The following is a 24,227-nucleotide window of genomic DNA, read 5'->3' as shown; positions in this document are numbered from 1 at the left end:
TATTATTATTATTATTATCGTTGTTATTATTATTTTATATCATTACTATTATCGTTATCATTATTATTATTGTTATTATTAATAACGTTATTGTTGTTATTCTTAATATTACTAGAATTATTATTTTTAGCACTCTCACGTACAAAGCTAAAGCCTAATTATTATTTTTTTCATTTTTCTTCAAAATTTGGTTTTTTTCCTTCTTTTTTCTCGTGTTATAATATCTCTGCTTACATACTATACAGTATATATGTTTTTTGTTTCTTCTTTTTTCTTTAATGTACTCTTCGCTACTATAAGTTTAATTGTTTATATATAATTATATATATATGTATATTATATAAGTTGTTCAACTTTTAAGTGTTTAATAAATATTACTTTATAATGCGTTGTGTCGTTGTCTCTTAATAGTCATTCTTATATTTTCTGTATTTTTATAATTCAGAATATTGTTTATTTTATTTTGTTACATTTTTTTTGAAGTCATTTCCTTTTCTCCCCATTTTTCAATTCATAGTAGTAATAATATGAACGGTTCTCAGTTCCTCCCTCGACAATCGAAATTTCCTTTCCCAACATTTTTCCATACACGATCAAATCAATTGGATTTCGAAGGTGGATATCTTTACGTACCAAAATAAATTCAATATCTATATGAAACGTAATCGTTCACGACGTATAAATTAATGGAACTTATCTTTCGGAGTCCAATTTCCTCATAAGATGAAATGAAAAATTCGAAAAACTCAATACATCGTATGTGTATAATAATGATGATCATTTTTTTGTTTCTTTATTTTTTCCTTCGATCGGATATATTTTTTTAATATTGGTAATTGATGAATTATTCATTCGTTTGGTTATTTCATTTTTTTTTTTTCATCTACTCATTAAATTTTCATCTTTCAGCTAATTACACAGTTAAATTTAACAAGGTCAGGATTTATAGTAATTCGTCTCTAATTTTTTTTAAATTTTGTTTCTTCATTTAAATTGTTTCATACTTTTAAGATTTACTAATTATATAACCTGTACCTTTATCGACTTCGCTTTTTTCTGAGATTTCCGTCGATGAATTACATCATACGTAATATTTGGTTTATTCGTTTTCTCTTCTTATTCGTATTATATTATCATTATCGTTATTGTTATTATTATTATTGTTATTATCATTATCATTATCAATATCATTATTAATATTATTTTAGCTATTATTATTATTACTGTTGTTATTATTATTATGACTATGTATTATTGTTATTTTTTTCTTTTTTTTTTTTCTTTTATCCTTCAAATTGGGTTATTGATTAGAAAATCTTTGTCAATCATAATTATCCTCATATGTATATAATATATAATTATAATGTACTACGTGTGTAAGTTACCTGATATCACTTGCCACGTTGCCATTTATTTCAGGCTTAGGGTGGCTCAAGAAAAAGATTATAGATAGTTGATTTGTTCCTGTTTTCGTTAAAAATGTCTTTTTTTCTTTGTTTGGTTCGTCACTACCAAGAATAGTTAGAGATCTATAAGGGGAAGGTGCATAAATCTAAATTACGCCAAGTTTGAAAACGACCATGACAGTAATGAAATGGAAAATAATGATAATAACAATAATAATGATAATGATAATAAGATTTATAGAAGATATTTTATCGGCAGAATGAAAACAGATAGAAGTTACAGAGTGAATATGAAAAGAAGAAAAATGTAAAAGAAAAAACCGACGAACACTAGTTAGTCCATTATCAGTTATTTTCTGTTAGTTGTTTTTTTTTTTTTTAATTTTTTTTTATTCTCATGAAATGAAATATTGCCGATGAGAAGACGATGTGATAGCGTATATCTAGGGATTTTTAATTCGAGACCCTGATATATTGAAATATTTATTCAATATTTTATTTAATTTTTTTTTTTTTTTTTTTCTTACTTTTCCTCAACTTTTCTCGTACTACAGTAACCTTTAATTCATCATCCGTAATAATTATCTTAATAATTATGTAAAACGCGTATATAAATATTGGATAATAATAGTTATTAGTTAATATATGCGTTATTAATTAATCAACTTGTAACGAACGCGCCGTGCGATTCTATACATAATAAGATCTTCTTGTATAATAATGCTTATTATTCAAGTGTTTTTCTTTCATCATTATTCATTTATTTATTTATTTTCTTTCTTTGTTCAATTCAAATTTTATCATTCGCGGTGTGTTCGTGTTCGTGTATCTGTGCGTGTGCGGTGCAGTTTGTGAAATTGTTGAAATTTATCTTAACGCCAATTTATTTCTCTAACTCTTTTTCGGTCGTATTATTTCGTTTTTTTTTTCATAGTCCTTCTGCGCCCATTGGTTCGCTCGCGCGTGTGTATTCGTGTGTGATTTTCTTTTTCTCATCGAGGTTGAAAAAGACGAAGATTAAAAGAGGGCGGTAGCGAATATCTATTAATTCATTTAATTGGGCCGAAACACGCGGGGATTTTTCCAATTTTACTATAATAAGTGTATAAATATTTAATCAACACGTATCGTGATAATTATAATGAAACAACGAAAGTATGTTAAAGAGATTTTCAAAAAATCCTTCTTCTTCTTTTTAAGTTTTTTTTACTCACTTTAAACTTTATGTACCGATCATCCCCGCGTTTCCGATATCTCATAGGCAACCAGGGCGACTATATTAATGAATAATAATTAAATAGGATAGGGCTGATACGGATCGGGGTTAATTTATTACGATATTGATGTTCTCGTTTTTTTTTCGATTATTTTTTCTTTCTTTCCTCTCATTTTTTTTCTTTTGGTTTTTTCATACATACGAATTGAACCACGTTCGTATATCAGTATATATTCAACAATAAATAATACGATTATGCAAAGTAAAACAATTATTATTTTTTCCCCCTCTTGTGTTTCACTTACTGAATATCGAGAAACAACAACAGTACGACATTAATAGCAACAGTAGCTTAGCAACACCGCATTTATGTATAACGTATATATAAACAGCTGCAGCATAGCAAATATATATGTATAGTATGTATATATGTATATAATAATTAAACTTACAATATTACACAACAATAGACAACAATTAATTATGCTTTTTTTTTCGGTTATTGTTGTTTCTTCCTGTGTGTGTCATGGTTTTTGCTGTTTCATTTATCTGTATACTATGTGATAATAGCGTTAATTATAATAAATATGATGATGTCAACATTAATAACAATAATCGTTATAATAATAGTAGTAATGAAAATAACAACAACATCGACAACACGGTAGCAAGAATAGTAATTACACGACAAATAAATAAATTATTTAAATTCATCTATTTCGAATCAATGATCTGCTGCAAAGTACGTTCCGCGTTGATTAAGTTTTTCATCATCGGTAAATGAATGAAATAAACGAAACTACACGAAAGGAGAGAGAAATAATTAGACAAATTACTCGAGACTAACAACTGCCAGGAATGTACGTGTGTATATATTGTTTTCATCTTCTTCGTAATCACTTCAGTTTTTTTTTATTACTATTTTGGTCGACAGGATAATTTTTCTTTTCGTTTATTTAAATTCTGCTTTTTTTCTCTTCGTTTTGGGTATGTAATCGGGTGATTGGTATAGGTGATAATCTTATCATACATTTTATTATAGTATAGAATATCATACTATGAATAACAGTAATTTGACAATATTGTTTATCTAAAATTATCTGTCGTACACGTATAGCTCTATTTATTCTTTCTATTTTTCATTTCCATTTTTTCTTTTTTTTGCATTTTTTTCATTTTCTTCCTTCTTGTCTAGTTTTAGTTTAGATACATAGATAATAATTATATAGAATCGAGTAAGAGATAGATATAGAGATAGAGATAGAGATAGAGACAAAGATAATGATATAAGTATAATATAACTAGATTTTTACATAATTCATGCATCAAGTACAAACATCGAAGTAAATCGTGTGTTCTGTGTGGTTGTAGGTTGGGCCAGGATATACATAGAGATGATGAGGAATTTTTCTTTTCTCTATCATTGTCGTGTGTGGTGTATAGAGAAGATTGAACAATAACAATAACGAATAATTATGTATACCGAAAAATAATCAACGCATATTAAATTTTGAAATTCAACAATATTAATATAGTTATCCTTGTTTTTATATCTTTCGATTTATTCATTTTTCTACCTCAATTTCGTGTTAAATTTTTTTCTTTCTAGGGAATGTTCACATGAATTCAATCTTTTATGCGTTTTACGTGATTAATAGTTTTTTTTCATCTCCAATATAACTGATGATCTTTTGATTAAATTGATTAATTAATTGGTTGATTACGATATACAATATATATTTGAGTTTAATTAAGTAATTGACTTGAAGTATCATTTTTAGATAATTTGAAGTTTTTTTTTCTCGTTATATATTTATTCATTTATTTATTCATTTCTTCGCTTTATTTCTGCCGGGTGTTATATATATACTTATTCATTTTTTATACATGATAATATAGGTATACGCAATATGAGTACCTATTTCTCTTTTGTGTTTTGCGTCTAGTTTTTTTGTTTTTTTATTGTTCACGAGGACGCAGCTATGTATATATATATAAATATATGTATGCTATGTACCATTATTAGGAGGTTGTTTAATGATATAGCGTTGTTTTAATTATTTTTTTCCTTCTTTCTTGTTTTCTTTTTTTTTTCTAATTACTTAGAGTGTAGAAAATTGATCATATAGAGAGAAAATAGCGCGTGTCACATGCGGCGCAATTATATATGTGTAATATGGAATGTTCTTTTGCTCCGTTTGAGATGTAGTTGAAATAGAAAAGAATGAAAGAAAACGAATCGATAAATCAAATACCGCTATGTAACTATAGTGACGATAGAAAACCGCAACGAAGATTTTGTATTTCTGTTGTATTTTTTGTTCTTTGATTTATGTGTATACATATATCTTGCTTTTTAGCCACCATACTGCAACATCGCGCGACATAGATCACAAACAGGCGAATATATATGAGTATAATGTACATATATTATCATATTTCATATGTATATGTAGACAAGACAGAAGCATGCGACGACATCGAGACACGAAACACGAGACAGAATAATTAAGGGGTTGTTGTAGCTGTTGGTTGTTTCATTAAACCTGACCGAATTCCTGAAGACAGAGTTAGGCGAGTCCTCCATATTGTTCGTTTGTTGCTTTTTTATTTCTCACAGTTGGAGTGTGATTGATTGATCGTCAAATCAAGCATTTTAGGAATTAGAGGAGAATTCTCATTCGGTATCGTAATTGCAGTTGTACACATTCAGATTTTACTTCCATCAATCAGACAGTTGATTTTTTTTTCATTGTTTCATTTGCTTTCATTTGAATGAACAGGTATTCGGACCGGATTTTGTGTCAAATTTTTTTTTCATAACAGGAGGAAATACAGTGAAATAGGTATATACACACATATATATACACACGGAAAATACATACACATAGATAAATAGATAGACAGGATCAATAGATAGAGACAGAGATAGAGAAAGATAGACGGGGCACGAATTTTTGGGAACAGAAAACAAAGAAACAAATTAATTACAACATCAGTGAATACTGTCGAACAGCAATGACAGTTTCCGAAAGATAAATACACTTTTTTTTCTCACTCCCAAAAATTCGTGCTCGACAATATCAAGTTAGTATTAATATTGAGACAACATCGCATACGTTTTTTTTCAATAGTTTAATTGTCCATTCCAAAATTAATTGAGAATTCTTCCTTCGCTTTTCTATTTGCACATGGAAAAATTTTTGTAGCGTTCGATTCGTGCCATTCTAACTTATGTCATTTGGTTATTTTTGTTTTATGTTTTATTCAATTTTCAGACTTGCCGATTTTATTTTCACATCTGTGATAGTAACGATACCATCTGCAACAGTTATTGTAACAATGGAAATAATAAACAGTCGAATAGTGAAGTTATAGGCAGAGTTAATAGAGCTTCGATTAATCAATTAATTTTTTTTTTGTTTCGCGTTATAGAGAGAGAGGAGAAATAAAAAAATACAATTTGTTTATCGTCATATACAAAAACGGTTCAACATTTTTTTTTTCTTTACCTTACATATTAGATTATTTATACTTTCTTAAGCAAAATACCGATGAGAACTTTTTCTTTTTTTCTTTTTGATAAGGGATATACCGGATCTCTTTTGGAAAAATATTATAATACGACCGCTGTACAAATAGACACGTATGTAAAATTTAACCCCGATAAATTTTCTTCTTTGGTTTTTATTTTCATATTTTTTTTAAGCTAGTCGAACTGCGTTATAATACATCATAATCGATCATTAATTTTTTTATTTTCAATTAACCTGCGCATTGGCACGTCGAACTATCGAATTTTATTCATTTATTTATTTTATTTGAATTTTTTTTTTGTAACATAATTTTCATTTTATTATTTTTTCAAGCCTTTTTTATTTTCTTACTAACGAGTGCTCTCGTTTTTATTTTTAATTTTATTCTTCACTACTCAAAATCAACGTGATACGCTAGATTTTTTGATTTTTTTAATTCTTCTTTAATACGTTTATTACATGAAAAGTAAGGCATTCGCTTTTTTTTTATTCACTCGCTTTTTATTCATTTTCTTTCTCGAGGGACCAAGTCGGAGCCTTCAACTGTCTTACATGGTGTATTCGGTGATTAGTTTTGGTCGTATAATGGTGTACTTTTTTCCTCAATTAGAAAATTGATTATTTAATTGGTAATTATTCGATTAACTAATCATCTAACGATGCATCGAGGAATTAAGAACACGCGATGGGACAGCTGATGGGCCCAATTTTAACTTCGATTATAATACGATCTATTCATTCATTCGTTCATTCATTCGTCATTCAATCGTTAATTTGTTCATCTGATTCATGAAAATTTCCTCATGTCTTCGTCTTTATCTTCTTCCTTCTCTAGCCTCGATCTGTGTTGTTCTTATTTTTTTCTGTTGTTGTCTAAATACAAATATTAATTACTCCATTTTACCTCCATTTATCATTATTCTTCATCTATCAGTTATTTAGTAATTATTCATCGTTATTACTAATATTATTATTATTATTTCTCGTTATCCGTTATCATTAATTATTAATTATTAATAATTATTATTACTGAAACAGCCGTCGCTTGAATCTAACTAGGTACTAACTTTTCACCGATCACTATGTTTATTCACGTAACTTACTACAAACTTATAAACTATACTTTTTTCTTCTTTTCCTTACTATTTGTATGTATTTATATACGTGTGTGTATTCATTTCTTCATTCATTAATTTGGTTAAATTAATCTTTTTGTTATTGTTGTTACGTACATACATATGTATATATAAATACGCATATAACTGTTTCATTCATTACACCTTGTATATCCAAACGAATGTTATAGGGGTATGGATAACAAAAATCATATTTTATTTTTCATTTTCCATTTTCTTCATTTTGTTACCTTTTTTTGTTCATTTTTTTAAGCTGTATCATTTTTATGCTAATGTTCAATCTAATCGTCTAAATTAATTTTTATGTTACAAGCAGCATTCGCAGCATAATTCAATAACAAATTATTTTTTTTCTTGTTTTTCACTTGTCGGTGTTATTTTATTCGTCGCAAGGTATTCCATCTCTTCATTATTTCATCCATCCATTTATATTAAATAACTTCATTATTCTCTCTTTTTTTTTGCATATACCGACCATTATTTCTTTTCGTTTTGCTCGCGCTATAAAACTACAACACGGTCGGGTTAGACGACGTTCAATTATGATTATCATTAGTTTTATCATTAATGTTATTGTTATCATAATTATTATTACTTTATCATAATAATAATCACGATCGTCGACCGATTGCATGATAACCATACATATCATTTCTTTGGTTTTTTTTTTTTACAACTTATGTACAGTTATCATATTCTCGGGATTCACGTTTATCTTTAACTTTCCTCTTTTTTTCAAATTTTTTTTCCGTTTTCATCATTTTGACCGGCTCTAGAATTGTTACAGTCTTTGTTTTATTAATATTTTTCTCCAGTTTCGTGTCTTGTTTCCCTCTCTTATCCAGCAGTCGTCGGTGTATGTTCTCAGCCAATCCGCCAATACTTTTCATCGTTCTCATGATTTTTGTTATATGGTTCTGGTTTTTTTTTTTTTGGTTAATGAAATTTCCTCTTCGTCGCGCACGCTTTTTTCTACGTAAACCTGCGATGTATACATACGATATACTTGCATACGTTTTCAAATTGCTCAGATATTGAAATTTTTTATTTGCAGTTTTCGATTCGTTAAAAATTTAGGAAAAAAAGCTTTTATTTCTCTGTGAAGTGGATCCGTTTACCAATCAGTAATCGATACGCGCAGTGTACAATATATTCGTCAATAGAGAACGGATGTACTCTGTACTATATGCGTATTCAATTCGCTTCGTTCTGCATCTGATGAAGATATTTTTTATTCAGTTATTCTTGTTCATATCCCCGTAGTCATCGTCACTCTCGTTTCTTCGGTGTGCATGATTTATCTTGTTTGATTTTATTTCCATTTGTTCTCTAATTATATTTGTAGTTTTTGAATTACAGTTCAGAGAGGCAGAACCAAAATGAACTTGGAAATTAATGAGGATAAAAACAAAATAACCGAGAATCAATCCTAAGATAACGAGATTGAAGATGAGGATCTCTTTGTAACGAATATTATGCAGCAGATATCGAAAATGGTGGCTATAAATTCATGATCATAATATTGTTTTGATTTTTATTGTTTCGTTTGCTTGTTTGTTTTTTTTCAAAATAATTATTCTCTCTTTTCAGCGGTATAGCTCTATATATGATTCACGCAGGCGTATTGTGATGTTCACGGTATTTTGGTTCTTGTGATTTTCGTTATTTTCATTTTTAGTTTATTTAATAATTTTGGTTTTTTTCTTTTTCAACAATTTTCGCTCGATTTCCCAGGTGTCGTTCTCTTTTCCTCTCGTACCTGTTCCCATCACTGACGGTCGCTGAAGAGGGAGTATACTCATTGGAGGCTGCATTTGCTTTCAATTTTAGTTTTAAGCTCGTTAACTTGCTCTTCTATCGTGTTCTTCAATTCTAAAAGTAGAAGAATAAGAAGAAAAAAGACAAAAATAAATGATAACAATTACGATGATTGATGAGAAAAATTCTATTCATAATCAAAAAATGGCACACAGTTTCTTTTTTGATTTTTTCCGATACATGAAATATCGTACAAGTAACACAACTTACTGGTGAACTCGTCCTCGTCTTCCGCTTCGGCTTCAGCGGCGAGTTCTTCGGGAGTTTTTTTCTTACGCATAAGAGGATTCGGTTCCTCTTGTGGCATCATTTCTTGCACTTCTTCTCGTTTCTTTATGTTATACTGAAAAATAAACAGGCGAATAGATAAAACGAAACTGCAAAATATTCACGGGTAGTTCGAATTGTTGATTGTTTATATTTTCCCCCTATTTTTTCTGTAGTCGCCTCTTTGTCGAGTGTTATTTTGGTCGGAGCTCTATAAATATAGTAAAGAGTATAATTGATCTCCGCAGATCTGCACCAGGAACAGTTTTCCCTAGTCCGCACGTTTAGTTGGTTGCAGGGAGGATGACGTAGAACGGTCGGGATGGGCTGAGAGCTAACAATATAAGCCGACTTTGAATAATTGAGCATCAGCGTAACTCGCGTTCTACGGATCAAGCTGCTGCTACTGTTGGGCTCGAATAAAGCTACGGCGTTTATCGCCAGCTATGTATACGTATGTACACGTACAGTGCTATCTCCCAAAAAGGCTCGGACGATCGTAAAAACTTTGATAACTCTCATTCGTCATATTTTACCACACGCGTAATTGTTATCGTTGTCATACAGTTTTCACCGCACTTATATACTATACCTGTACGGAGTAAAAAGGAATTATTCAAATGATTAATCGGAGATTATGAACGACGAGGCCAATTAAGGAACGAGGGGATAATGAGCAGCCGTTCCTAATTGAATCAACAAAAATTTAGGGACTAGATTCCATGAGTTATTAGAAAGATTTTACAGATGCTGTGAATCTACATTCGCAAAATTTTAGGCACCGGCCATTTCGGAACCGGAAATGGTGGGGGTCTAGAACGCAAATTGTGGACAGGCACACGATCAATTTCGTACAAATTTCCCATACATATATATGTGTACGAGGAGCTGGAAAAATTTCGCCATTTATTCGAGGTTTTTTTTTTTTGGAAAACTCATTTGAAAATTTTAGTGACAAGGAGCGAGATATACTGCTTATTGTTGGTATAGACGTTGCGATCATTAGATGCTAAATTTTTCCACTATTTTATTAATATATGTATACTTGCAGGTAGCAATTATATCAATACACGCATTACGTGGTATGTATAATATCCAATTAGCTCTGAACCGTAACACATAAGTGTAATGGGTAAACATGTACTTATATGTGTCTCCGGTTAAAGCCGATACGGTTAATTATTGGATGCTATAAACCCTGCGATCAAATTATCCGAATTGATGGACATTCGATAGATCAGCGGCGTACACAATATTGGTATGCAGGAACAATCAGCATATCACTATATTACAACAAATATCCGTTGCCCGAATATCAGAGCTACGAAATCTATACGCTCTATTTTTGTCTCGTATATATACGTGTTTTTGAAAATCGATCTGGAAAAATTGGCGGTGTACGTAGCCTCGTGAAAGTGAAAAGAAACAAAAAAAATACAGGCACACAAAAAAAGTATGGTGTCAAATTTGTCGAATGTTCACGATTTAGAGGGGTTTAGAATTCACTCTGCAGTATACGTGCGGTCGTTAACGAGTTGAGGTTTTTTTCCAACCAACCCCGTGCAATTTAACGCTCCGGTTATTATACCTCGTATGTGTCGTTGGTGGAATTGTGTTGATCACAGGGTGAAAGAGAGAGGGACTTATGTGGCGTGAGTTGTTCGCAATAATAAATGTTAAATCGTCTATACAGGTATACGGGGGTTGGTACCTACGGGAAAATTTACTCGTTTGTCAAACGCCGTTGCATGACGCGCGAAAATATATACCAACCGGGGGATGAAAAGCTGTGTGTATAATCAAAAGGGATATAAGAGAGGAAAAATAGAACGGGACTTTTTTTTTCCGGGGCGGAAGCGTCGAGGAGGGAGGACGGATGAAGAGTCCTGAGGGATACGCAGGTGCGTTTTCATTTAGTTTGCCCCATAATTCTATTTATTGCCAACGACTAAAACCTTTATTATCCCAGAAACTGTTTAGAACCCGTGCGGCCTCGATTTTACAACGTATACGGAATATATCGCCTCTGCAAGGACGATTTCAACGGGCTCGAAAGAGTCCCCGCTTTATTACACCGCGGGATAAGGATAACGCGATACACGTACGTATACCTACATCTATAGGGCGTCTGGATCTCTTAAACCCGCTTTAGGGATTCCGCAAAAGGCTGGAAATAAGAGTACCCTAATTTGGATGTGAGAAATTGAAAAAAAAAAAAAACAAAAGTAATTGAATTCGTTTGTTTTGAAAATAATACATGGAATAATTAATGTGACGATTCGGAGTAGGGGGTGAGTATTATAATTGCGAAATTGTATTCACTGTAAATCAGGAACACCGGTAGACGCGGGAGCAGAAGAATAATAAAGAAAAGGTCGAAGGTTGTGTAGACGATGGGGAGGTTGGTCGTTAGCGAAATGAATTTCAAAAGGTTGAGGGCTTCCACACGTGATGCATTGTGGGTTTACATATAAAGCGTCTGCGATTTTAGAGAGTGAAAAGCTCAAGAATGTAAGTAAGAAAAAAGAAGAGTATAGAGACGCGACGCGAAAAGTGTGGCTGGTTTCACTCCTCTGTGTATTCATATGAAATATTACACCGTCGGGATTTGCGGAAGGTCCTCATAAGAGATTGGATTTTTCACATCCAATTTCGTTTGCAAACTTTTTCTATTTTTTCGTCAAGACTTCCCAAGTAACCGTGGACATTGTTAGTTTCTTACAACACCCAGACCGAAAGTATAGAGTACGATAGTCCGATGCTGTTTAAATGGCCGTAAACGTTCTCACTCCAACCCACTGATTCTCCTATGAGGACCTTCAACGCGAAAGCGCGGTATTACGTGCAGGCGAGGGTCTTCGAGGTTCTCTAGTTCCGACAATGAGTGCTGGTTGACTGCCTTCTAATAGAGTTTGTAGTACCGAAGTTCTGTTTTCTGTCAGCGACGAATTAATGCTACATCGCCGTCGTGTCGCGGCGATAAAAAATAAAGAGGGTGAGAAAAACTGGGGTTGCGAACTGAGTTTAATAACCCGCGGGAAGATACTGAGCACAGCTGAAAAAAAAAGAATCTGATATCGCGAACAAAAGGATTACGAGAGAATTTTCATGCGGATCATAATTAATGTGGAACGACAACTTTGTTTGTCGAAATCACAAAGATAAAATAAAAATAACTCAAAAAAAATCATCAACTCGAAATCACCATCGATTATTTTTTTTTACTCGCGATACGGTATTTTGTCTACCCATCTTTAATTCGTCATTCTATATTCCGTTGCATAACGGTCAGGATCATGTCGCCACCATTAATTAAAATAATTAATTTTGAAACGGCGGTTCGTTCCGTTTTTTAATGACGTACCCACATCATTTTCCCGCACGCGTGTCGCAAAATTTATACCGCCGGTACATGATTGTATAGATGTGTACATACGTCAAACGTTCGTGGAGTTAATGACAACCTTTTGCATAATCAGAAATTTTCACACGCAAACATTTTACACGTGCACAGTGTAAAATAGATCCTTCATATATGCAGTGGTTTCGAATTAGCTATCGAATTGGTCAGTTTGATAAATAAACGGATCATAAAAAAGAACACTCGATTATCAGCTAACGGACGATACAGTTTTCTTCTTTTTTTTTTTTTTAATCCCCAAAGCTCGGTTGTCGAAGTTCTTCCAGATACATGCAAGGAAAGTGGCAGTTCAATAAAAAATCAGAGAGCAAAAAAAAAATCTCAAAGGTATTTTTGGGGGATTGTTGCGGCGCGATTACAGATGACTTGAGAATGCTTGACAGCAAGGGAACAATAGGCGAATAAATGAATAAAAAATATCGAGGGTTAGAGCGGCCGTCGATTAGCATGAATGTATGATATGCACGTACCAGTGTATACGTGTGCACGTATAAACGTATGTCGGGTATGATTATGACACGTGATTTCTGATGGGAATAGCGAAGCTGCGGGACGATGACTGACGTGATTGATAGAGTGTTTCTAGTGCAGGAAAGCTCTCCTTCTGTTTTTTTTTTTTTTTTTTATTCTTCCTCGTTTCGTTTCTTTTTTTTTTCCTCCATTGACAGAGTTTCCCGCATCAAAACCCGATGGCTGGCTTTGTGCCGGAAGTAGGTATGCCGTGAATCTCAAATATCCGCATTGTCCGAGTTAGAGAGATAATATATACGTAGTCACACTATCGCATAATTTGAATGTGTGTGTCGACGTGGTGTTTGCGTTTAAGCACAGAGAGAGGGCGAGTGACAGGAGAGAGAGAGAGAGAGAGAGAGGAATGCATAGAAGTTGCACACAGACGTTATACGATCGATACCTCGGTCTCGTTACTAGGTCGTGGAATTATCCCCTGGTAATCCCGTTAACCAGATTTGTCGGCCTTCAAATTGTTAATAAACTTTTTAAACAATATTTCTCCGTTACAGAAATGACTTTTTTTTTTTTAAATAATATCTGTTCAATCTCGTGTAGGATTTCATTTAGCTGTGGGTACCTGCGCATGCATATAAAAACTGCGAGGAGAGGTAGATGAAAAAAAATGGGGGAAATGGTTGTTGGAAAAATTTCATGAAATTTATTCGATAGAATATCGGAAAATATTTTCGTATCATATTTCATCGTAATTTATATTAACAAGACTATTTGATGGCTAACGAAATTCATTGTGCAATGATATTTCGAAATTATTTGCTGATTCTACGAATTCTTTTCAACGTACGCGCACGTACCACCTGATGCAAATTCCAAAACTGCGGCTGCAATAATTTACGGTTGCAAAATATAAGCGGAAAGTTTCTCTACGTAACTTCAATTCAACAAATATCGCGCATTTCCTTCTTTTTTCTCGTTTTCATACAGTATTCTCGTGTGCAGTAATTGGAAAAAATTTTTTGCTGGTATTTCGAGTTGACGCAATTTCGCTGGTTTTCAAATCGTATGAACTCAATTTAATCGGGTAAAAACATAAAATTAATATCCTTGATGATTGAAAAGTCTATTTGGACGCATACTTAATTTAGGTGCACAATGTATTTCACGGGGTTGTCGATTGGTGAACGTCTTAAAAGGAGTCAGCCTGACTCTATTAGGAAGTCGCCATATTGAATGCAGGGACTCCCTACTAGAGTCAATTTGACCCCAGTTAAGTTTAATCTTCTTTCTTCTATTTGTCGCCTCGTTTTTCTTCTTTATTTATTTATTTATTTATTCTTTTATTTTTTATTCGCCAATTACGGTATGCGCATGAACAATCCACGTTGTTCGAATCTTCCAGCGATCGCCAACTTTTCATCATTACGTAATTACTCAACGATTATTATACTTGACTATAATGATTTATTTATTTTTTTATCTTTCCTCTCCATTTATCGTATAACTTATTCATGCACAAAGGAATATAAATTTATGTACCACATAATATACCTGAAGAAAACACGCATAGGGTTCCGAAATCAGCTCTGCGTGTATGATACGTATAAAAATCATACATATATATATATATGTATAAATATATACGCGTGTTACATAGCTTACGTAGGCTTAAAATTCTTTCAGGAAAATTTATCTCCCTTCTATACACGTACCACACTCACCTATATATATTCTATTCGACCATGGTTATATACGTACGAGATATTCGTGACTAGCTATTTCCGGTACCTGCAAGTACCGGTGTAAGAAAGGCGAAATGAAATTCAGAATTTATCTACAAATCTGCCTTCCATATATAGATCACTAGGTCAGGTTAAATTTGGAATATGGGTTACGTTCGGTAGGAACGTGATGGTAAGAGAATAAAAAAATACATCCAGCTGTGAGCTTTCCGCAGTCTCGATATTTTTATTCAATTTCTTTTTTATCCACGCTCCCGTCCATTAATATAAGTAAAAACTACGCGTACATCAATGTTCACGAGAGTATAATCACTTTTCAATTTCTATGTTGAGATAGGTACTTTCAAATCCCACAGCATCTGTATTTTTTTCATACGCGTCGAGTGATTCCCGAGAAAAGACATTTTCGATAGTAAAAAGCACTCTCTTTTTGCACGTTCGTTGTCTCGATTTATTTGAAAGAAAAATAGAAGAAAAAGAAAAAAAGAAAAATAAAACGAAAAGAAACCGAGAAAAAAATCTCTTCAATTTCTTAGATTGAATTCATGGCCCCAGAAGAAGAAAAGAAGCGAAAGAACCAACCCCAAACGAGTATAGAAAAAAAGAATTGCGATACCTCAAGGCGTCAACTATTTATTGTCTTTCTAGATGAAAAAAGAAAAAATCAGAGAAAGGGAGAGAGGGAAAGAGAAGAAGAAAGAGAGAGAGAGAGTGATGAGAGCTGTAATATACAGTGAGACGTGTATTATTCGAGTGACGGAATCGAGTAGAGTACAAAGAATGGCGAGAAAAAAGAAAAATTCATTCAATTTGCGAACCTCTTTTAACTTACGATAAAAGAGGGAAAGATGAAGAGAGAGATAGAGAGAGAGAGAGGAACGGAGAGTAAAAGCGACAATCGTCGCGTCTACGAAGTGAAAAAAATAGCCATTTTCTGCAAGCGAAAAAGCAAGCGAACTGCAGATGTGTGAAAGTCAGGGTCCTGACAAATGATATGCGAAATTGTCGAGTTGTGTGAGACAACCGTAAATAGAATGTACATTACGCGCTTTGTATCGTTTCGAAATATGCAGAGCGATCGCAAACTGAACAAGGGAGGACGAGAAACGGTTAAAAAAAAAAGAACAGAAAAAAAAGAAGACGATGACAAATCTAAGATGAAATTTATCACTCGAAAGGGAGGTACGAGCTGTGAATTATGTGGCGAAAAAATGTCTGCGTTCTCAAATTTTTTTCGCATGTCAACGCGACCAATCTCTTTCGATTTTACCTGCACAGCTCTAAATATGATTCGATGTGACAAAGCCATGCGCGGTTTTGCCATCGACATTTTTATTGTCTGTCATCGTCGTTCCTTTCGTTGCAATTGTGCTGCAAGGGTATTTTAATGTATTCGCAATGTCCACTTCATCAAATCAGATGGTATACTTTTATTTATTCCTTTTCTTTTGAAATGTGTTATTCCTTTTTTTCTTCTTTTCTTCATTCTAGATGAAATATTCATCGCGTACGACAATTTACAATACGACCGCGATTGCTACACATGCGGTTTACGGAAAGAAAAGCGAATCGCGTGACCAACTACAATGCGGAAACCGCGACGATCGGAAACATCCACATCAATACACGTACCTACTAGTACATTATTCTGTGCACTTTTCAATTTCGCACAGATATTGAAATGATGAAAATAACAGACAAGTGCGACATGTTATTACAGATCGTGATTTAATAGATTCTGAAACGTTATTAACATTTTTCGGGAATATAGGAAAATTATCTCAACCCCGAGGATAGAAAAAGTTCGTAAATTAGAGAGAAATTAAATTAAAAAAAAAATCAGTGAGCTGCCATATGATGTTCAGGCAACGTGGTAATAGATTTACTAATAAATTTTCAGGAAAATTGATCGTGAGTTTATTTTACCATAAAATAGAAAGAAAGTGGAGGAAGAGGAGAAAGAAAAAAAATCACGTACGTAATTGGCGTTTGAAAAATTAGGCCACGTAGCAATTTCAGCAGTTATACGAAACGGTTATGGCATTGCATCAGCTGTGTAATAAATATAAAATAACGTCATCATGTCGTACGTGTACGTATAACGCCAGAAAAATGTATTTAATACGTCCACTATATGCCATATACTTATGTACACGGAGTAGCGAACGGGGTAATAAAATAACGCTGAAGTAGCGTCGAAAAAACCAACGACAAGAATTAATAATAATAATAACAATAAGTAGAAGAAGGAGGAAAAGAACAAGAACAAGAAGAAGAATAAGGAGGATGGTAAAATCAACGAAAGCAAAAAAATTAAACTAAAAAAAATATGTCACGTAGTAAAAGTCTCTCGTAGATAGCAAATTACGTAATTTCACATCAAAGTTTGTTACATCTGCAGGGAGCAGGAGAGGATTTCATGATACACCGATACAGTATAATATATCTATGGTATAATGCATAATGTATATATATATATGTGTAACAATATTAAACTATATTCTCATATTATTGTACTTTTCCAACTTTACTGTGTCTGCCAGTCGAGCATGACATTATTCACACGCGTGCTGCAGAATTGCAGTAGGAAAAGGACGACGGTAAAACGAGTTTTACTGCCAACCTATGTACCCTACATAGATATACAACGTGTATTTTTATACATCGTGTATCCTGAAATCTCTACTGCATGCTCAGCTTTTTTCCAAAAACAATAAATAACAAAAAAAAAAAAAGAAGAAACTAAGCACAATGTATGTCGAGTAAACAATAATTATTCTCACCATGAATAATAGGTACTATGCAAAAGTTGAAAATTTCATTCCATCACCATTGAATTAATCACAGCGTATGAAGTTCGGTATGAAGTACGTCAAACGTAGCGAGTACGTGAATTTTTTGCGAGTGAAACGAAAAGTAATTCACTACATTTTTCCACCGGATTTTTGTGAATTTTTTCACATTCCTCAATATGGTCTCAATTTTGGAATCGAATAATTCATCACTCGAAAAGAACTCGTCAGAAAAATGTAGTTGACGCGGACAGCCCCGTATGTGATGTAATGTGATCAATAGCCATGTTGAATTTCAATATCGTAGATGTAATACGTGTCTAGTAAATAAGATCGTCAAGGTATAGTTGCGGGTCTTCGCGGCACCGACTATGTTCACCTAATTACAGTAGGTACGTACGTGTGCACGTACGTTTACAAATATCGAGTCGTTAGTAACTGTCTTTTACAAGAAAATTTCCCCGTCATTTCACGTAACCACTTTCATTATTGAATTAAAATCAGAATCCGATTGTTGCGCTAGTACTTCTGATGTCATGTAATCATAGACGTGTATGTTATCAATATAACACGCTTCAACGGTAATCATAATTAATAACGCTCATCAAAGTAATGATAAACTCTAGTTTAATCGAGTTACAAATTCGAAGCGTCTCAATTACTAGGTAGAAACTTCAGAACTAGCTGTAATACGTAGCAGAATTCAGAAGAAAGAAATAAGATCTTCCTATAAAATGAAAAATGTGGGAGTCAGACGCCAGTCGAGTCGAGTAGAGTCGAGGCGGACGCGCTACGCGCTCCGTGTACAACGCCGTCTGACCAAAGGCTGATGCAGACTACTTAGCGCGGTGAAGAGGATTTCAAGGCACGCTTAACCGTCGGATGAAAACTCCGTTTTAAATTCTCAAGTCGTGACTAATAAAGTAGACACATGAAGAAGAAGAAGGGAAAAATTAATATACCGCGATGATAATGATCTACCTGCTGAAAAGGAAGTTGATCTCTATTTTACGTGCTCTGAGGTAACTAACGATCCTTCAGGAGCTCTAATTAATCTGCAAACACGAAATTATACCGTATCACCCGTGCACGAGAGAAATTAAACGTTCTTCTTACTCCACTCCCGTTATTAACGTAGACACGATATACGTACATCATTTGACTTAATTTATTATTAATACGGTCATCCCATGCGACGGTTAACGATTAATTACCTCGTTATATAATCGGCGATGACCGTGAACGCGTAAATTGCGAAAATAATTCCCCTCGGATTCGTCAGATTTGTAAAACTACTTAAACAAGTTCTACGATAAGGTGTGAGATTTTTTTTTTCCCTAATTGATTAATCTTATTCTTATCTAACAAGTAAAGGCCTAATAGATACGTATAGTTTGACGTTATCTAAGGAATTATCATCATTCCCATTAGACTCGCGAAGTAATTCGTGTATCTCGTTAAACACGTTTTATACCTATGTACGTAATATAAATGTGTACGTGTACGATATTATTTTCATCTGCGACTTATTCACGCGAACACATAGATTCTCCGTATGTACGTAAAATTTATGTGTAATTGTGGAGTATATTTATACTTATGTAAAGTACAAGGAGTTAAGATGTCGCGTGAGATAAGAAACTAGGAATATACACGGCCCTCTTTGACGTCACAAAGTAGATACAAACCACCCTTGTGACGGGTAGTATTAACTAAGGTATACCTATACTCGTGTAAAATATGTGTATGTCAATCACTGCCGAGCGCGCGTGCTCCTCGGGTCGAAATACAGGTATACATGTATAACAAATTATAAAAGCTGCGGAGGACAATAAATCTAACAATAAGTAATTTAAACTCAACTATTTGTACGATTTTAGTGAACAGCCAGATTGTTTATTTCAAAAAATAAACGAGGTCGATTTCCATTTGAAGTCCATTTGAGAAAATAAAAAGAAGAGAAGAAAAATGAAATTTTCAATTTTGCCGTTGAATTTATTCGTCCTTATTCCGCTGGCAAAATTCACGCTACCCCATTTCGACCCGGTCTCCCTCATATCATGTGTATATATATATTTGACCATATTTCATGCACATATATGTCAGGGAATACCCAACACATCCGAGTGTCGCTAGCTAGATATATATATACATAAAGTATATACGTACATAAATGTCCGTACATAATATAGAATCGAGAGCGCTTATAAGAGCTCCAAGCCGCTCTCGTCTCTTGATGCAATTACGTGACACTCACGTAACACTTGCATGATTAGTATGTGACCTACTAACTGGTGGATGACCCGGCCAACGATCATACACCGCGTCTACTCACACAACGAAACTGTCGTTGACCAGATTTGAAAAAAAAAAATTAAAAAAAAATAAATAAATAACAAAACAACCAACAGTCGATGGTCGATTGAACGTTGTACCGCGTATTCATTTTGATTCCTCGGTACTGCCTATATAGGTTGGAATAATTCGGCAGGAAAATACTTGACGAGACTTCGTCCTATACGGGTATCGAACTACATCGTCAGTTTGGAAGTGCCGGTCGTAAAAGATGAAGGGAAAAAAAAGGATGAAAAAAAAAAAAAGGCGAAGCTCGTTCGTTCGCTCGGTACGTATTACGTACGGTTCAATCTATCTATATCCTTTGCAAAGTCAGAAGCAGAAGCAGAAGCAAAAGTAGTAAACTTGCAACGCCATGTACACATGCATACCCATGTATGTACTTGACTCGCCACGCTATGTACACACGGATACAGTCGTGCACACGTGCCGGTGAATATGTGTACACCTATATGTATAACTGAAACTGAAGTTCGAATATAAAGCCCGATATCAGCGGCAGCTCCGTGAAAAATATCTAGGCTACTTACCCACCCGGCCACCCTTTATTTCAACCCCATACCATCCCGCATTCGGTACACCCGCGCATAACCTCAGTTTTCTTCGATTATTATTATAGAGCACTTTGTTCGACGTCTGCTTATATCGAATGCTGCTGCTGGCTATGTGTATTGAAAAAAAGTAGATTCTATGTACATCCGTACATACGTATATATTCAGGTCGCTTTATTCAAGATTTTCCATGTATTTGTTTTTTCAACTTTACGCTTTCGTAGGAGGAAGTCATCGTTATTCACCCCTGAAATTATGGGGGTTGATCTTTCGCCTGCGGATAGCTTCGCGTCTTTTGATTTTTCGAAAATTGAAAACAGGATATTAAAACTTCATCAAACCGATCTTTGGTGAAAATTCACAATTAGCGAACTTGTTTACGATCGCGTCGTGGTCTTTATTAAACAAAAATTTTCTTCTCGCAAATTAGTCACGGGAGATTATGTGCTCAACTTTTGATTGCCTTCTTATTTTTTCCATTTTCTTTTTCGCTCTTCGAAACATGTGCGCGGACAGGGCGGCAGACTTGCGTTTTTTATCGCTTGTTTTATCGAATTTCGAGCGCCATGTACACCTGTATAATATGATGTATCGTACATAAAAAGTAAGTCGATCTACGTGGACATATGTCTGCGTGTACATGTGTAAGGGAGAGCCGAACGATTCTAACCGTAAAAGGTTTAGGATTGAATTATAAAATCTGTACCCGCGAGACTGCAGTATATAAGCGAAAAGGTCGGGTATAAGATTGTATGTATTACATATAGGCGCGAAATACATATACCTATATGTACGAATGTATTACATGTATATACACGTATTATATATATATATACGTAATTTATATATACTATGCGATACGGATGAGGTGAAGTCTAATGAAATCTTGTTAAGTTGTTCGAAACATTGCTGCGCTCTTATCCACTCCAAGTATTTTAATTAAGGTTTTCGAAATAAATAAAAAGGAAATTAATATACCCTTTTGCAAATATACCTACCCATAAAACTTTTTATAATCAACGTATAGTTAAATTAACCGAGTAGTTGTATTTCCATTAGATTCATGAAAACGAATTAACATTCGTGGAGAAAAAGTGAAAATAAACCGAATAAAACAAGATCAAATAATTGGAAAAAGGAAAGAACTCCGACTACTTTTGCATCGCGTACTCCTCGTTCAACTACTCCTCGTTAATTGGTATAAACATTCGCTTCCGTGAGCGAAGAAATTGAAAAGTAAAAATAAAAAAAAAGTTGAGAAATTTCTTCTCGCAGGATCTGCACGTACGTGTATATCCCATTCACCCGACACATCTGTACCCGGCAACTGTTTAAAATTCATCGAATTTTTCTCTTTTTATGCGGCACGATTCTCTAGCTGCAAGCGCGTAGTGGGTACATAAGGATAGGTATCCGAATACTATCAATCAATCATTCTGACACGGGACCTATAGATTCACCCCAGTCGCATCGAAACTGAAGCCCGGAGATTCTAACGTTTGTCACGCAGTTTTTGTGTTTTTGTTTTTGTTTTTTTTTCTTTCTTCTCCTCTCGGCTCGCCCCGCTATCGGTTCTTTTACATATCATCCCGAACGATTGTCAACAAGCTATCTCCTCGAAGCCAATTTTAAATCGTTCGTTCTAATTCTGTTTCATCCCCTTTGTGTTTGTTTTTTTTTTGTTTTTTTTTTTAAATTCATTTTTTTACTCGCTCGTCCCTCCGTAACAGGATGTCAGTCGTTCGCAGACTTTTTTAATATTTTTTTTTTTTTGTTCCGACAACGTCAATCACATTATAGGTATGGGATTATTCCGTTTCTCTCGTGAAAACAATATTTCACGATACGGTACCTATTTTTTCAGTAATTAAATAATTGGCGTACATCCGATTGGTAGAAAAAAGAAGAAGAAAAAAAAAATCGTTCGATGCATCGATTTGTAAAAGTGTAACTTGGTATACGTGTGTTTCTTTTTTTCAATCTATAGGGAGGGGAGATACTGCGAGGATGAATCGCGATGTTAAAATATTACGGTTTGCAAGTGTCCGTGTAACGGTGATACACGTAATGTAGTTATGATATTTATAGCATAATGAAGGAATTTCAGATGCTGCAGTCATTAGTTAATTAAAATGTACTGGCGCATAATATTCTAAAATGAGAAATCGAGACGACAATTACGAAGACGTAGACGACGCGGAAAATTGGTTGACGCAATTACTTCATTCAACTAAATTAAACAACTCTTAACCAAGCTGCAGCGCGCCTTACTGTGCCTACGAGTAGAGAGAATTTTCTATACGTGTAATTAAAGTTCATAGCTCGTTTTAAACCGACGCCGATACCATTATTCTCCTATCCAGATATATCGCTCGGGAGGATTAACGTATTTTTCACATTCAGCGGGACGAGATGAATTATTCAATTATTGCCGACAGAGAGGTAACGATGATACGGATGTATTAATGCGGTCTCAAAGGGCGAGCCGCGGTTGAGATTTTTTTTCCGAAATTTCGCTTTTTCATAAATTAATTTATTCGGGGAAAAATATTCACAATTTTCAGAACGGTAACGCCAGAGGTTTCAAATGCCACCCAGCGGTGTAAAAAGTTCTCGAAGCTCCGGCTAGGTGAGTGAATATTCACGAAAGAGGGAAAAAGAGAAAATAGTATAAGCCGGGGAGGGGGGAGAGAGAAAGATAAGATTCTGAATCACGAAGGGTTATGGTAATGCGCTTTAGTTAGTATATGTAAATAAAGATTTGGATTAAGATAACAATAAGAATTAGAGAATTCGACCAATTAACGTTTACAAAGACCGTTGAAAGCGAGCACAGGGCGAATCAACTGAACTTTGTACACTCTAGAGATCTCAGAATTAATTAACTGTACAAGAAAACGAGATTGTTATACGAATTAGTTTACGCAGGAACGTTTACTTATCGTTTGCAACATCTATACGGATAAATAATGTACGTATTTTTGTGTATACGTACATTCTGAGTTTGATTTATTTTTTACTTTTCTCCCTCTCCGAACGCGTACATCTTACTTAATATTTCGCTTCGAAGATTTCACAACATCCGAAACATTGAAAAAATCATTCGCATTAACGAGTACCAGATCGGATATTGAAATCCGATATTTGAGTACGTTTAATACACGCAATAGACGTGCGCTCAATTTTCCCTCACGAACAGCCGATATCAGACAGATTATATAATATTTATGTAATATCCATACGCGGAGCTATATAGTACATAAATTATTGTCAGTTCGTGACTGAATTGCACAATATCAGTAACCAATCACGCAGCTGGTTACGTCATGTATGTACATACATCACGTATATGTACGTATTACTCGTATACATTGGATAAATTCATTTGAAAAATGAAGAGCTACGCTTTAACCTCAGATTATTCTTGCGAATACCTACAACTTGTACAGGATAACCTCCGCCTGTAAACTTATGGGAAAAAAAGCGAAAATTTTTCTTCGTCGAATCGAAAACGTAAG

The 24,227-nt window shown here is 34.0% G+C and overlaps 1 protein-coding gene across 2 annotated transcripts in view; it reads right to left on the bottom strand.

Moving 5' to 3' along the window:
* Positions 1 to 1,772: 1,772 nt before the first annotated feature.
* LOC105689465 (complexin) overlaps positions 1,773 to 24,227 on the bottom strand; it is a 146,956-nt gene continuing 124,501 nt past the window's right edge. For both annotated transcript variants that reach the window (XM_048651066.1, XM_048651067.1), the window contains 2 exons: positions 9,323 to 9,455; positions 1,773 to 9,166 (listed from right to left, as the gene is read on the bottom strand). In XM_048651066.1, the coding sequence (XP_048507023.1) occupies positions 9,093 to 9,166; positions 9,323 to 9,455 (207 nt within the window). In that variant the 3' untranslated portion in view covers positions 1,773 to 9,092. The remainder of the gene's footprint in view (positions 9,167 to 9,322; positions 9,456 to 24,227) is intronic.

This window comes from Athalia rosae, chromosome 2, assembly GCF_917208135.1.
Source record: "Athalia rosae chromosome 2, iyAthRosa1.1, whole genome shotgun sequence".
Classification (NCBI taxonomy): domain Eukaryota; kingdom Metazoa; phylum Arthropoda; class Insecta; order Hymenoptera; family Athaliidae; genus Athalia; species Athalia rosae.
The sequence above is the reverse complement of the archived record's forward strand: the minus strand, read 5'-3'. Positions and strand labels throughout refer to the sequence as shown.